Raw genomic sequence first — 15,653 nt, 5'->3', positions numbered from 1 at the left:
GGCCGGGGAGGCCGCGGCAGGTGCGGCCGCGTCCCTAACCCCAACCCCCGGCCTGGGGGCTGCCGGGATCCCGGGGGTGCCCGTTGTCGTCGCCGCCCCCGGGGGGGGAGGGTTGCAGGGGTTTGGCCCTTTCGCGTCCACACGTGGCAGGGAACCCACTCCGAGCCCCCCGCAGCAGCAGTGCGACCATGGGCGGATGGGAGAGGATGCCTAAAATGGCAGCAAGAGCTTGGGTGGAGGGGGGGGGAGAAGGAAATTTGGCCCATGGGAAGGGGGGTGCCCGTTGTCGTCGCCGCCCCCGGGGGGGGAGGGTTGCAGGGGTTTGGCCCTTTCGCGTCCACACGTGGCAGGGAACCCACTCCGAGCCCCCCGCAGCAGCAGTGCGACCATGGGCGGATGGGAGAGGATGCCTAAAATGGCAGCAAGAGCTTGGGTGGAGGGGGGGGGAGAAGGAAATTTGGCCCATGGGAAGCTGCAGAGACCCCCCCCTTCCCCTCCCCCCACATGAAGAATTTGAACAACCCCCAACCAGCGCATCCAAAACCAACCAACATCAGTCCCTAAACCGGCGCAGAATAAAAACCGAGGCCGACGTGCTGCCGTGGAGCTGCGGGTGTTTGAAACGGCCCGGTCGCTCGTTTTCACCGCAATCAAACAAGTTGCAAACTTTAGCGAGCGTGCTCTGCGGAGGCGGCTCTGCGGGGAAAGCGGGTGCAGGCCGGTATCGGGGAGTCGTGGGGTTTTGCCAGCGACCCACCTGCCGTGTATTTGTTTGTTTGTTTTTTTAAGATGACACTGATGTTAAGCCCCGCTTATGCGGTAGCATTATTAGAGGTTTGAAACTAAATGTAGCAGAGCAAAGAAAAGGCAGTGTCTGAAACGTGGCTCTGTTGCCTGTTACTAAGACTTGTGGTAAGAAACATCACTCGCTACCTCTTGCAGTTCGTATTGTCTGGCTTCCTTAAGGAAAATGTTTAGGCCGAAACTCTGAACTGCTCTAATTAGAAGGCAGTAAAAGTTTATGCTTTTCTTTAAAAGCAGGAAACCATTCTGTTGCATTTTTTTTTTTCTTGAAGAAAGTTTTAATAAAATTGAAGTGCCGCAACTCTGCTTTGTCATTTAAAAAAGAAACGACCCAGAACAAACAGGAATCCTGATGTCAATCAGGCATCATTACTCTCCATCGCTTCTGCAGGATCATCTCTGGTCTTTGCTGATTCTAGTCAGCCTTTTATCCCAAGCATTTCCAGACAGCAACCCTCTCAATGAATTTGAGTTGAAGGCCAGGTGTTTTAGGAAGTCTTCAAGTTGCCTGACAGCAGTGATTGTGTGTTTTACATTACCATGGAGGGAAAGTGTGGTAGAAATCATTTTAGTGGTATAAGTACTTTATGAAAGTTCCTGTGGTGTAATGTACATATGAACAAATGTTCCCGAGGGTCGGTCTGAGAGAGATTGAGTCGGGGAGGTAAAGGGGGAGGCAAGGATTAAACAAAATAAATGTTTTATAGAAGGATGCAGGGAAATTTTTTTCTGCCACTCATGAGCCTTTATAGCCTTAAATTGCATGTGGTTACTGGTATCGAACATAGAGCTATCAGACTATTGCTGGATTTTTGTACATACACTTGAAATACAAAAAGCTTTTTTTTTTTTTTTTTTTTAATGTGGCCCTTGTCAGACTTTGGAAATAAGTGAGCATATATAGCTGGATTCACATTTCATATGAATGTTGGTACTTTTCAGCACATCATTACAAACACACCTTGCATTTTCAAGTATTTTGAGGCCCCTCTGCCTTTTGTAGTTTCTGGCATCCTCAGGAGTTGGTGCTCTTAAAGACATACACATGTTGATATTCAAGGGTCCAGTGAGAATGGAGAAGCAGTGAGGTTATTTGGTAGTAGTCTGTACGAGCTGTTCACCTAGATAAAAATTACCCTTGTAAATTAAACTGAAGGCCATAGAAATACTTTTAGCATTAGTAAAGCAGGTCCTGACTTCTGAACAGTGAATGATAAACAAGGTTTCTTTGGCAATGTTTCAGTCTCAAATTAGCTGATAGTAGCACAGCATTCTTGTGCACAGGAAGGCTGTATGTCTAGCCAGACAAGTGATGTTGAACTGTGGATGTGATGTTACCTGTGCCAATAAAGGAACTTCTGGAGTTGCCTTTTGCCCTTTTTTTACCATCAGAAATCACAGCGGAACAAAAGAGGGGCTTGTGTATTGACTTAATTCTTTTCGTATGTTCATCTTTGTGGAAAAATCAACTTGATAAGTAATGCATGTGATACTTACCTTTTCCAATCTCTTCTGGATGAGATTAAGGAAACTATTCAGGCGGAAACATACAGAGTAATAGGTCCACCATGATCAGCCGCTTCTTCCTTGTAGCTTCTGTCACTGATGTTGGATAATAGTTACTTGCTGGTGCTGTGCTGAGGAAGAATTAATCAGAAATGATAATTTCTGCTTACTGACCTAAGAGTAAACACAAATGGGAAAAGCTTTTCAGATCTGGATGGGAAAGAGAGAAGGGGCACAAGAAAACTGACAGTTTGTGGTAATGGTCAGAAACTTTCCTACAGTGCCAAAACCAGGTATAGCTGTGAATTTTACTGGATGGCAGAACAACATTAAAAGGAGAAAACTATATGCATCACTGATGTGAGGACCACTAGTTTTGGTTATTCTAAATTATGCTTCTAATGTTTCATGACATGAATGGGATCAAGCTGTATGCCACTAGGAATAATGCTTCCTACCCTGCCCCCCCCTTTCTTTTTAGATGTGATGCAGACCCTTCGGCCTTGGCTAACTACGTTGTGGCATTAGTCAAGAAAGACAAACCAGAGAAGGAGCTGAAAGCTTTCTGTGCTGATCAGCTAGATGTCTTTCTGCAAAAAGGTACTCCACTGCCAACTTTGACTACATAGTTTAAAATTAAAAATAATAAAATAGCATTTGAAACTTGAACGTGCATTATTTTGACACAAGTATGATTGGGAATGAAATTGTTTAAGGGTGAAGAACAGTTATACTGCAAGATTGTGGTTTGGAATGGACTGTAAAATTGTAATTTTCGGGCCTACACTTGCCTTCCATAGAAGATAACTGTTGCATCTGTAGTGAGTCTGAGCACTTCGTACCTGGAAGTGTTTCAGATTAGTAATATTGTTTCTCTGTCCCAAGTAGTTGCACATTTAAAGAAATTAAAAAAACCAAAACCCTCCAGTTGAGGAGAATCCTGTAAGACTAAAGCAAGCAATTTCCTTGAATAGTGGCCAGACACTTCCTACTGGGACCTGTCAAACGTTGAGCACTTTTCCAAATTCCTAGTCCTGTTTAGAACTCGATGGGATCTGTATTCCCACTTAAGCCTGGACCCAATAATACTGGGTACCAACTGCTGAGCACTTGAAATTCTGACCCATGGTGGCCAAATTAGTGTGTATATCTGGGTGAGTTTATTCTCAAATGCAAGTCTAATGAGGCCAAAGAAGTCCGCCCCTTCCAGATGTTTGGAGGCTTTCACATATTTGCTCAGCACCAGTTGATCAACCAGGTGGAACCATTCTTCCATAAGGAATTGAGACTTGGGAACTTTCAGAAAAGCTCATTTGTTTCTGTTCTTCATTAAATCCTCATCCCTCTGGCATATGACCACATGCCATGTGGGATTGGAGAGTGGTGTTCTTGGCCCAATTTAACTGCAGGTTTTGGCAGGTATGCCAACTTTGAAATTGTCCACAAGTATAGATACAGGTATCTAAAATAACAAGTAGCAAATGTGGTTGGTGGTTAAATTCAAATAGTCTTTGAATATTGATTGAAAGGTTGTCTCTAAAGAAGTCAGGGTAGGCATTGCTTGTAAGAAATGCTTCATTAATTTTTTTCTTTTGGTAAGAGGGTCTGTTTTATCTACTTTTTTGGGGGGTGGGAGGTGCATTCAGGCAGCAGGAACTGAAATACTGTTTAGAAATTTTGCATTGTCTACACTCCTGACTTTCAGCAAGTTCAGTAGCAAGCCAAGTTTTCTTATGCTAACAGTGGCAGAAGCTGCAATGTAAAAAGGACACTGGTGTTTTTATTATTGTTTCCTAGGCCTGCTTTCAGTACCTTTTAGATAATATAATAATTAACATGTCTGTTGTCTACATGACCGCTTCCACCAGTGAAAGTATGCTGGTTGTAGACCAGCCGTTCCCCACCTCATTAGGCTCAAGACACCTCAGAAAATGTCAGCTCTTAGTTTCTGCTTTTATTTGTTCACTATGGCAAAATAATAGAGCAATTCTTCTGTTGCAGAGAACTTTAGAAAGACCACAAAGATCAGAATGTTTTTTCATACTATGAGTTCCTATTTGAAATCACTGGGTGTATCTTTGTGAATTATGTTTAGGTGCCTGCACACCTAGCAGTACTAATATTGTACAACACCCTGTGACACTCTAGAGGATCTTATGACACCCCAGGGTGCTGTGGCCCCCTGGTTGAGAACCACTGCTGCAGACAACAAAAATGCCTAACATTCCAGGCAAGCCCATTAAAAGACCCCAAAGAATCCATCAGTGAAAGCTGAGTGATCCTGCAAAGATTGTTACTTGTTTTCAAAATATTAATTAATTTATCATGCTGTATGCAATGTTTTATGATTACTGTGTAAACTCTTGGTAAAAGGTATAGATAACTAACTGACTGCAGGTTAAGGAGGTGCATTGTAGCTTGACTACTGGAGCGTAGCTTAAACAAAAATCATTGAAATTAAAACTTGAGAAACATTGAAATATTTGCTTAAACTTTTTGTTGCTAGTTGGATGCCAAAAAAAAAAGTTTGCTTTTAGTGGACTGGGCATGTCATTTCCAGGTTCAAGTATTTAGTAGTAGCTGAAAAACAGTAGAAATCCTCATTTGGGATCTAATGTGAAGTTGGCCTTACTTTCTATTGTGGGTGTGTCCACTTCATAAAAATCACCATGGTTATATAGGTCTAAGTAGAGGCCAAAAACTGAAAATGCCTTTGAAAACAGCTGTGTACTCCATCCTAGAAATGTTTCCTTCACATGAATTGGGGTCATGTTGGCAGGGCATTGTGAAGGTGTTCACAATACAGCTATTTTTGGTCCATCTCTTTAGGGTACCTTAGTTTTAAGGGTTGTAATGTCTAGCTCATTGAATCAAACCTTAAATTTAGGTGAATTTAAAAGAGTGTAAACAGCGTGTGTGGATGGATTTCAGGGGGTGGTTTTATTAGCATACGGCTGATAATAGAAAAAGATGTTTAACTTTTATGTGGGTTTTTCTTCTCAGAAACTTCAGGTTTTGTGGATAAACTCTTTGAAAGTCTGTATACAAAAAGCTACCTTCCTTCCCCTGAACCAGCAAAAGTAGAATTGAAGCCTGCAGGTCAGGAAAAAGAGGAAATCAAAGAGGAGGTAATACTAACTTTCTATTTACATGTTTCTTTTTGCTTCTGAATCTGGCCCCTCTGTATCTGTCACTGTAGGATGCTATACAAACAAACTGCACTGAACAGAATAGTATTCTGTACTGTGTTCTCTACCCTGCAAGAGTTCTCTGAAGGTCTAATTTTCTATTCATTTGGGTAAGCTATAAAAAATAGATAACTAACCGACTACAGGTTAAGGAGGTGCATTGTAGCTTGACTGCTGGAGCATAACTTAAGCAAAAATCAGTTAAACTAAAACTTGAAAAACATAGAAATATTTGTTTAAACTTCCTGTTACTAGTTAGATTTAAAAAAAAAAAAAAAAGTTTGCTTTTAGTGGACATGTCATTTCCAGGTTCAAGTGTTTAGCAGTAGCTGAAACAGTACAACTTTCTTCTTTACACAGTACAACAATTTTATCTCAGTAGAGATCCTCTTCAGTCAGTGGCATGGTTACATTCACTCCTCCTTAGGAACGAGGAATGATCTGTGTGGAGAAGTTTGAGAGATGGGTCACAATATTCTTAATAACTACAGTGGAAAGATATATGTGTAGATTGCCAAATGTTTTAAATGTAGAAATTGTGCATGCAGTAAAAATACTTAAAAGAAAAAAAAAAACTGTAGGAAAAATGCCATCAGTGAAACTCAATAGCAAGCATTTCTCTTCTGTCTCAGGAAGAGTCTTTGATATAAAACAGGACTCTCTCCATGGCAGTTTGCATGCTATTTTTCATACTACAGTTCTTCACTCTTTCTCTAATGAAAATAAGTGGTTTGGTTTGGTTTTTAAAGAGCTACGGTATACCTATAATTATTCCAGTCACTTTCTATGTGGAATTTTAACTGTTTCAACTGGTCATTGTTATATTTGTGACACTTAATATTGATGAATCTCAAAGTCAGAGAATGTCTTCCTATGTGTCTGTATAAGTACATTAGCCCACAGTGTTTCTTACTGTGGTATTTGAGAGCGAATGCAGTAGAAACATGCAAACTGTCTTTGCATTCACTACTATCATGGTTTGCTAACATGCTTGACTTTAAATCAAGCTAACATGGTTACCACAGAAAAGAGCTAGCTGTATTTGGATAATTGTGGTCAAATGGGATATATAATAGTCTGGTTCTTCTCCCCCACCCTGCCCCCAAATCCATGTATACCAGGTACTGTTAACTATTAGTATTTTTTTCTCCTAAAGTTGAGTGAACATTTCAGAAACAATGCTGAAGAAAAGAGTTTCTGAGTAGATCTTTTTTTCCCTATAATTTGTATTCTTGCTTCTGAGTTCATCCATAGATCATAGAAATATCTTGATACAATGTCCTTGCCTTTTAATATGTTACCTCTGTGACATTTAAGTGATTGTATCAAATAACTGTAGATTAGCTGTTTTCAGTCAACCTCAACAAGCTGCACACTGTGTACTTACTAATGCACATCTAATAAGAACATAGCTCATGTAATTGCATAACAAGATGCTGGTTCGCTTTTTTGCTCATTGCTTTCAGCCACGGTAGGCAATTTATTCCAGGTCTGGGCTCATACAGCCTACCTCTAGTCTTGGGAAGGCACATCTTAGGACCCACCCTCAGCACAAGCTACAGGTTTCAGACCCCTAGTTCATAGATTTATAGATTGTAGAGTCGGAAGGGACCACAATGGATCATCATGTCCGACCCCCTGCCCCTGGCAGGAAAGAGAACCGAGGTCAGATGACCCCACCCAGGTGACTAGCCTCTTCTCGAAGACCTCCAAGCTAGGTAATAGCACCACCTCTCTTGGAAGCCCATTCCAGATCCTGGCTACCCTTACTGTGAAACATTTCTTCCTAATCTTTAACCTAAATCCACTCTCCACTAGTTTACACCTGTTATTCCTAGTCACTCCCTGAGGCGCCCTAGTAAATACCACATCCCCTATTCCCCGTTGACCTCCCCTAATAAATTTATAGGCAGCCACAAGATCTCCCCTCAGCCGTCTCTTGTGAAGGCTGAAGAGATTCAGCTCTCTCAACCTCCCCCCATAGGGTCTGTCATGAAGGCCACTAATCATGTGAGTGGCCCTCCTCTGGACCCTCTCCAGATTCTCCGTGTGCCTTTTGAAGTGTGGCACCCAAAACTGGACACACTACTCCAACAGCGGCCTGACCAGTGCCACGTAGAGGGGGAGCATCACCTCCTTTGATCTATTAGTCATGCACCTGCTAATGCACGACAAGGTGCGATTGGCCTTGTTGATGGCCTTGTTACACTGCCGGCTCATGTTCATCTTGGAGTCAGTTATGACTCCAAGATCCCTCTCTGCCTCCGAGCTGCTGAGAAGGACACTCCCCAGCCTATAGGTGTGCTGGAGATTCCTCCTTCCCAGGTGGAGTACCTTACATTTTTCTTTATTAAATTGCATCCTATTTCTCTCTGCCCATTGATCCAACCTGTCCAAGTTGGCATGAATCTGCTCCCTGCCCTCCAGTGTACTAACTTTGCCCCATAATTGATATCATCAGCGAACTTGGAAAGGGTGCTCTCCACACCCTCGTCCAAATTGCTGATGAAGATATTAAATAATATCGGTCCGAGAACCGAACCCTGCGGGACCCCACTGCCCACCTCCCTCCAGGCCGAGAAGGAACCATCCACCACCACTCTCCGGGTGCACCAGTTGGCCACCCACCTGACCGCGTAGGCATGCACTCCGCTGTCTGCTAGCTTCCCAATGCGGATAGGGTATGAAATTGTGTCAAAGGCCTTTCTAAAGTCCAGGAAGATGACATCAGCCTCGGCTCCCGCATTCAGGCAGTGTGTGACCTGGTCATAGAAGGCTACAAGGTTTGTCGGGCAGGATCTACCTGTGACATACCCGTGCTGCTTTCCCCTCAGCATCGTTTCCCCTTCTGGGCCTTCACAAATGTGTTCTTTGATTATTTTCTCTAGCATTTTCCCAGGAATAGAGGTAAGACTGACTGGCCTAAGTTACCTGGCTCATCCCTTCTCCCTTTCGTGAAAATGGGCACCACATTTGCCCTTCTCCAGTCCTCGGGGACCTGGCCGGAGCACCACGAGTGCTCAGACATCTGTGCCAGCGGCTCAGCTATGACACTAGTTTATAATGAACAGTTATTTACATATTGTTTAAGTACATAGGAAGTCTTTGTCCCACAGTTTCCTTCCCACCTCCTCCAATTTTCTATAACTGCATACTTAATGAAACTTATAGGAGCCTTAATTTCAAGGCTTCTAAAGTAGCCTTGAACTGACGAGGTCCTGCCTCTTTCAAAGCTGCTGTTGGAGACGTACGGCATTCTGTGAAACAAGATAAAAAACCTTAATGAAGTGTAAAAACTTGAGGCCAGCTGTTCTGTAGTTAATGCAGGCATGGGCAAAATATGGCCCATGGGCTGGATCCGGCCTGCAGAGCAATTTTTGCTCGGGCCGTGGCATGTGCCTAGGCGTGCAACAGGGCCGGGGCAGTGCGGCTGCCAGACTCCGTTTCCCACAAGCCCCAGTAGTGGCGTCATCTCCTTCCAGTGGCTGCTGCTGCTGCCACCGGACCCAGCCCCACTGCCTGGGCACCCCGGCCCATCCATCCCACGCTCAACTTCGGGGCGGGACCTGTGCAGACAGGGCAGTTGGCCAGCTAGCTGGGATGGGGCCACAGGCTGTTTGGGAGTGGTGTTGGGGAGCAGGATGGGCAGGCGGAGCTGGGGAGACTTGAGGATCTTGGGGCAGTGGCGGCGTGGGGCTGGGACTAGGGTAGTCACAGTGTGCTCGGTGCATATCCCCGCCCACAGAACCAGAGTTCTGCCCTGGCCCCATGCTGTCACCACCCCAAGGTCTCCAAGGAGACTGGTCAGGAGCCATGTGGGCAGGACGTTCTGCCAGATAGATGCAATTGGAGTGCCCTGCCTGCACAGCTTCTAGCCAGTCTCTAGGGAGATCCCTGGATCTTGTGGCAGTGACAATGTGGGGCCAGGCCACAGCAAAGCCACAATCTGTTCCCTGCAGGGTGGATAAAAATCAATGACTTAAATCCAATTTTTTAGATTTTTTTTTTTTCTTCACTTAATCCAATTTTGGGGGGGGTGTCTTTTGTTAAGATGCGTTTAAAAAAAAAACCAACTTATAAAATAGTTCTAATTTAAGATATGTTAAAGCTCAAATATATCATCATGGAATAGGGATTATAACTTCTAATTATACACTATTTGAGATAATATATTCATGTAACCTTTTTAGAAGTTTTATAAATAGGTCACAACAGGCCACGGACTATATTAGGGGCCCAATCTTATGAGTTTCTCAGAGGCTCCTCTATAGATTAGTGACGATTAAAGAAAACCACTGTACCCAGTGGGACTTAGTGCTCGGTCTAGAACAGCGCTTCTCAACCTGTGGGTCGCAACCCAAAAGTGGGTCCCAAGAACATTTCTCAGGGTCACGAGCCTGTGCCAGAAAAGTGTGTGAAAGCATAGGTTTCTCCTTGCAGGATGGCAGCGTTCCTGCACTTCCTCAGCGTTCCAGCCTGCAAGTGGCTGGGCATGGCCAGGATGCAGCCAGGCAAGGTTGTGGGAGCAGCCCCAGCAGTTGGATGAAGGTAGGGGAAAGGTGGCTGAGTGCCAAGGCTGTGGCAGGGCATCGAGGGGGAAAGGGACTGCACCAGCTGTGGCGGGGCAGTAGGGGTGCATGTTCGCGCACCAGCATAGCCAGGGGGTATTGGTCAGGACAAGCCATTGATCTTGGCAAGTGGGTCCTGATAGGAAAAGATTGAGAACCACTGGTCCAGAAAATCCCATTAAGCATCTCTGTGAGGCTTTGTTTCAGTTCTCAAACTGTTGATTTGTGTCTCCAGAGATCATAGGCAGACATGGTTCTTTGGGTAGATGTGGTATCTTTTATTAGACCAACTAAATAGTTGGAAAATTGTTCTTTGCAAGCTTTTGGGCACAAACACCGTTCTTTAGGCATAGGGAGAGTTTGTTGTCTCCAGAGAGAACATCCTTGCTAACAGAAGTATATGGAGATGAACTGTAACAGGCCTGATTACCCACCCATCAACCATATTCTCTCTCTGCAAGTTTGTGTACACACGGTCAAGTCCCTGCCTTTCTCCAAAAGTGCAAAATTTCAAGAAGTTAAATGAATAAAAGATATCAAACAAGAGTGCACTTTTTGAAGAAAACAATGATTAAATCGAGGCTTCCTGACCAGTGATTTAAATCGTGATTTTTAATTTGAGATTTAAATTAGTTTGCTTTAAATCAAATCCACTGTGGTTCCCTGCATGCCCTTGTCCCTGGAGCCCATGCCTGGTCACAGGGGTGTGTGGGCAACAGATCGCAGCTCTGCCACAGGCACCAGCTACTTGCTGTCACCTCCCCATGACCATGCCTTGTGACCCTGGCCTCGCCTGCCCCTCCTGCTCCTGAGCACTGCCAGCCCGCCTGCAACCTCATTCCCACAAGAATTTTGGTGAGTTGTTGCATGGAGAGGAGTGGGTGCTGACCCGGCCCACAACATCACAACAAAACTCCCTGTGTAGCGTTCAGGCCCAGATAATTGCCTGCACCTGAACTAATGACTGTTATTGATGTTGAGTTTGGGTAAGTGCAGACTTAAGTGCAAAAAGACTATGCATTTACCCTAAATGGAGTAGTGTTTCAGAAAGGTCAGAAATATAATTTAATAGACTCTTATAACTTAGACACGGTGATATACTATCTATTGCAGAGTTGACCAAGGACGTTCTCTTCACATCAGAATTTACATTTTTTTTAATGCTCTTTGACTTCTGGTGAAAAGCTCGCTGTCCTTGTAGCATTTTTTTTCTGTTGGTGCCACAACATTAATTACAATAATTTGTGATCCGGCAGGCAGATCAGGGACCCACACCCCCAGGGGGAGTCCCAGCCCCTGCAGCACTCCCGGGGGTATGGACAAGCCCCCAGTTTGCCTGCCAGATGACAGAAGGCTGCTGCCGCCGGCTGGGGCCAGCAGTACTGATCTTCCTGGCACGGGCTATGCCCAGTGCCAGTCCCAGCCAGCAGCACTGTGATCTGGCAGGCCGAACGGGGAGGGCCCCCGTATCCCCAGGAGGGCTGCAGGGGCTGTGCCGGACTCCTCACAGGGGTGCGGGCCCGTGATCAGCCTGCCGGATCACAGGAGGCTGGTGCTGCGAGCTGGGGCCAGTGGCAGCACTGATCTTCCCGGCACTGGGTGCAGAGTAGTCTATGGGCAAAATGTCGAAACAGTTTTGACGAAACAGAACAGTGCTTTCAAAACAAAACACTGTTCCGTCGAAACGGAAGTCAAAGTGGAACGGTGTTGTTTTGCACAGCCCTATGTTGCAGCTCTAATTCTGGTATCAAAATTGATAATTTATAAGTGGTTCATTGTTTATAGCAAAATGGGTGCAAATAAACTTTTAGAGTAAGTATTGAGGGAGTTCGTTTCAAAGAGGCTTAAAAAGATGTTGGAGATGACTTTTTAAAAAACAGTTGTGAGATTTGTTAATACCAGTAACACACATGACTTGTATTTTACAGGGACTGTTTATCACCTGTAAATTCTAGAATGTATATCAATTATAGATGAGCTTTTTAGGAAGAGCTCTACATGCTCTGTGGGCTTAATCTTATTTAGAAGCTTTCTTAGTTAAATTAAGGAATCCTTCAGTCAATTGGAAGATAGAAAACATTAGCCCTTGAATATTATTAATTTTTATTGGCAAGCGGTAATAATGAAAATAAACTGATTATCTTGGATGTCCTAGTTTCCCAAATAGCTGTTACTTTAGTTTGTACTAAACCTTAATTTAGTTCTTGGCCATCTTCAAAACCTTCTGGACATTCATCTTTAAAAATGATTTCTCTGTCAAACAGACCTTTCAGGAGTCACTTGAGGAAGAGCGAGAGAGCAAGAAAAAGAAGCATTGTAGCCCGCAGAAAAACCGTTCGGATTCTAATGAGCAAAGGTTAGCATTGGTAACAAGAAGTTCAACTCTTCCTTTTGCTTGTTGGCAGACTTTTTTTGAAGCTGTATTTTTACCTCTTGGAACAGCCATTACGCTTAATGTGGGTATTTCTTCCCCTTTCTACCTGCTGTGAACTACTGTACTTCTGTGACACGGAGTAGCCATGAGGTAGAATTCATTTTTCTCTGAGAACATAACGGTGTGCGAGTGACTGAGGATAAAAAAGTCTCGTCAGTCTTATTTTCTTTCTTTGTTTTTGGGCAGTGTGCTAATTTTTACGTACAACATTAATGGCTTTTCCAGAAGTTTGTTTTGTTTTGTGCTTTTATTGCTGTCCATTCCTCCTTTTGCCCTCCCAAATTCTTCTTGTATTTCCCCTCCTTCAGTTTCACAAATAGCCTAATTTTGAAAACCCTTGTTTTCTGTATAATATGGCTGGATGCTGTCTCAGATATGATTGTCATTAAGTTGGGTGTGAAGAGAGAGAGACGGTGGACCTTTAATGACTCCAAACTTGATCAAGGGCTTGTTTTTTCTCTTCATATGCATATTTTATAGAACCAGAGAGAAGAAAAGAGATGATGGTAAATGGAGGGATTATGACCGATACTACGATCGGAATGACTTGTACAGAGACAAATATGATTGGCGAAGAGGCAGGAGTAAGAGTCGTAGTAAAAGCAGAGGGTTAAGTCGAAGTCGCAGTCGCAGCAGGGGTAGAAGCAAAGACCGAGATGCAAACCGAACTATCGGTAAGGAGTAAAAGTATTGTTGCAGTGATTTTATTGTAATATGAATAGAAATTGGACATCTTTTAAACATTTCACAGTGCTTGCTAAAGAACTGTCTGGGAGGTGTAGATGCATAAAGCAATTAAGGAGCTGCTCTTCAGAGTCGTATAGCTAAGGGAATTGATTTTTTTTTTTTTAATAAACTCTATTTTAATTTATTCACAGGTGTATTCCAGTAGATATGTGCCCTTGGTATTTTTGTGCTGTGGATAAACAATAGTAGGCTTTGTCAACAGAGATGCTGGTATCTTTTTGGGGAAGATGCATTAACCTTGATTTGGTCCTGTAAATTGTTCCCGTTTTGAGGGGAAGATTTTTCTCTCCTTAAATGGAATACTGGTATCCTGTGATCCACTGGCCTCTGGCAGGGAATCCAGAAACTGAAGCGATTGACCAAATGAAGAGTAATGGATTTTGGGGCGATTTTCTGTATAATGGTATTTTGTTGTTGTTGTTGTTGGAGTAGGAAAGAGTTGCTTTACTTTACAATTAAGGGAAGTGGGTTGGGGAGGGACCTATAGCAAGGGAATTGTTTGTGGCTTTTTTTTCTTTAATGAAAACCTCTGATGCCTTGGGTGTGGGTCTACTTCTAGTATTAAGAAACCTAATCTTGCAAGAACAGCTACCATATAAAACATAGATTGAAGGACTGTTTTTCTTTTCTTTTTATTATGGTGTGAGGTTCATTAACTATCCAGGCATTCCCTTATTTGCACGGCTCTGATGCACCGAACAAAAGTATGAAAACTAACCTGATTTATTTTGCTTCATTGTTGTTGTTAAAGCTGAGCACAGAGAGAGATCAAAATTCAAGAGCGAAAGGAACGATGTGGAGAGCTCATATAACCCGGTGTCTTTGTCGCCCAGTAACTCTACTGAACAGTATTCATCTGCACAGTCTATTCCCAGTGCTGTTACTGTGATTGCACCTGCCCACCATCTTGAAAACACAACAGAGAGCTGGTCAAATTATTATAACAATCATAATGCTCCTAATTCATTTGGTAGAAACCCTCCACCTAAGAGAAGGTGTCGAGATTATGATGGTAAGGTTCCTAGTATATCTTCTACCTTCTTCCTAGTGCCTTATTTCTTACCTCTCCTATGTAATGTTTTTGTGACTTTGGGGGCAGGTGTGTGTGTGTATGTATGTATACAATAATTTTTTTCACTGCAGGTGGGCAGTAAATTAAGTTTAGGGGTACATGGGGCATCTTGCTCATAAGATACAGGTTCATAAATGCGTTCTTACTATTGGGTAAGATTTAATTTTGCTGGAAACCATTTACTTAAAAGTTGATGACTTTCTGGCACTGGCCAGGGACAGATGAAGTTTGCTTGCAATTCTGGGTTCATGTCTTGGCAAATACTTTAGTCAAAAGCAATTCTGCAGAAGATTATAGTGTATGCTTGACATAAACCAGGTGATATTTCTCTGCTTTCTGTCACAGATCATATAAAATGTTCATGCTGATGTCAAAAGAGTTGAGATTATTTGCCTCTGTGCTAATTATTTCAACTTAAATTCTAGTGTGGACTTTTTTTGTTTCATGGTATAATATTGGTTCAGAAATACATTAATGTATCTCTTGTTTAGTAATAACATACTGATGCCTAGACAATTCTTATAGTAATCAGTGTTCAAATGGACAAAGGGTAATGGAATTACTGTCTTTACAGAGCGAGGATTTTGTGTCCTTGGTGACCTTTGCCAGTTTGATCATGGAAATGACCCTTTGGTAGTAGATGAAGTTTCATTGCCAAGCATGATTCCTTTTCCACCGCCACCCCCAGGACTTCCTCCTCCTGGCATGCTAATGCCTCCTATGCCAGGCCCTGCTCACAATATGAGAATGCCAGTTCCACAAGCACATCCACAGCCTCCACCTCCTGTTGTGCTCCCTGTACCAAGTAAGTTAAAGCTTGAAAGTCTAATTTATGCCAGACTATACGAGATGGCTATTGACCAGTTAGTACTTAAAGCAATAAGTGCCTTTGCAAAGGCTGTAATAGTTAAGAACTGTACATTTCACTCATTCCCATATATTTTTACTAAGGTTTCTAGTAAACAGTCAAGGAAATAATACCCCAAGTATGTATTAAGCTTTCATTTTAGTCTAAAATGAGAGAATCTGATCAGTAGAAAAACTATTTGGAGCTTTTGGGCATCCTTTTCTTTAGGGTAGGTGTAATGCTTAGTAGATAGCAAATTATGGTCTTGTCATAGTCATGCCTTAACTGGATGTGTAATATTGTTCAGCCATCTTTCTGTATTACTTTAAAATAGATGTATGGTACTAGTTTGAACTGAAATGTGCTGAAAAGAACCCAAGAAAATGGGATGCTTTAAACATAAAAATGCTTACTTGTTCACAAAAGGTTTCTTTCCCCTGTAGTTCTTGTCTGAGAACAGTAGTCTAAACAGTTCTGTTATGATTTC

General features: G+C 43.0%; 1 protein-coding gene across 3 annotated transcripts in view; it reads left to right on the top strand.

Annotated features, from left to right (window-relative positions):
• The first annotated feature begins 893 nt into the window (after positions 1-893).
• Positions 894-15,653, top strand: part of RBM27 (RNA binding motif protein 27) — a 34,170-nt gene continuing 19,410 nt past the window's right edge. Inside the window, exons 1-9 of one of the 3 annotated variants that reach the window (XM_025209522.1) lie at positions 894-912; positions 2,792-2,910; positions 4,406-4,540; positions 5,314-5,438; positions 9,939-10,046; positions 12,331-12,422; positions 12,981-13,174; positions 13,999-14,259; positions 14,894-15,124. In XM_025209522.1, coding sequence (XP_025065307.1) covers positions 4,525-4,540; positions 5,314-5,438; positions 9,939-10,046; positions 12,331-12,422; positions 12,981-13,174; positions 13,999-14,259; positions 14,894-15,124 — 1,027 coding nt within the window. In that variant the 5' untranslated portion in view covers positions 894-912; positions 2,792-2,910; positions 4,406-4,524. Of the gene's footprint in view, positions 913-2,554; positions 2,671-2,791; positions 2,911-4,405; positions 4,541-5,313; positions 5,439-9,938; positions 10,047-12,330; positions 12,423-12,980; positions 13,175-13,998; positions 14,260-14,893; positions 15,125-15,653 lie in introns of those variants that run through there. The other 2 variants (XM_025209520.1, XM_025209521.1) reach the window with 2 other exon arrangements.

Source organism: Alligator sinensis, unplaced genomic scaffold (genome assembly GCF_000455745.1).
Source record: "Alligator sinensis unplaced genomic scaffold, ASM45574v1 scaffold135_1, whole genome shotgun sequence".
In the NCBI taxonomy this organism is placed as follows: Eukaryota; Metazoa; Chordata; order Crocodylia; family Alligatoridae; genus Alligator; species Alligator sinensis.
This window is presented reverse-complemented; position numbering and strand designations above follow the sequence as displayed.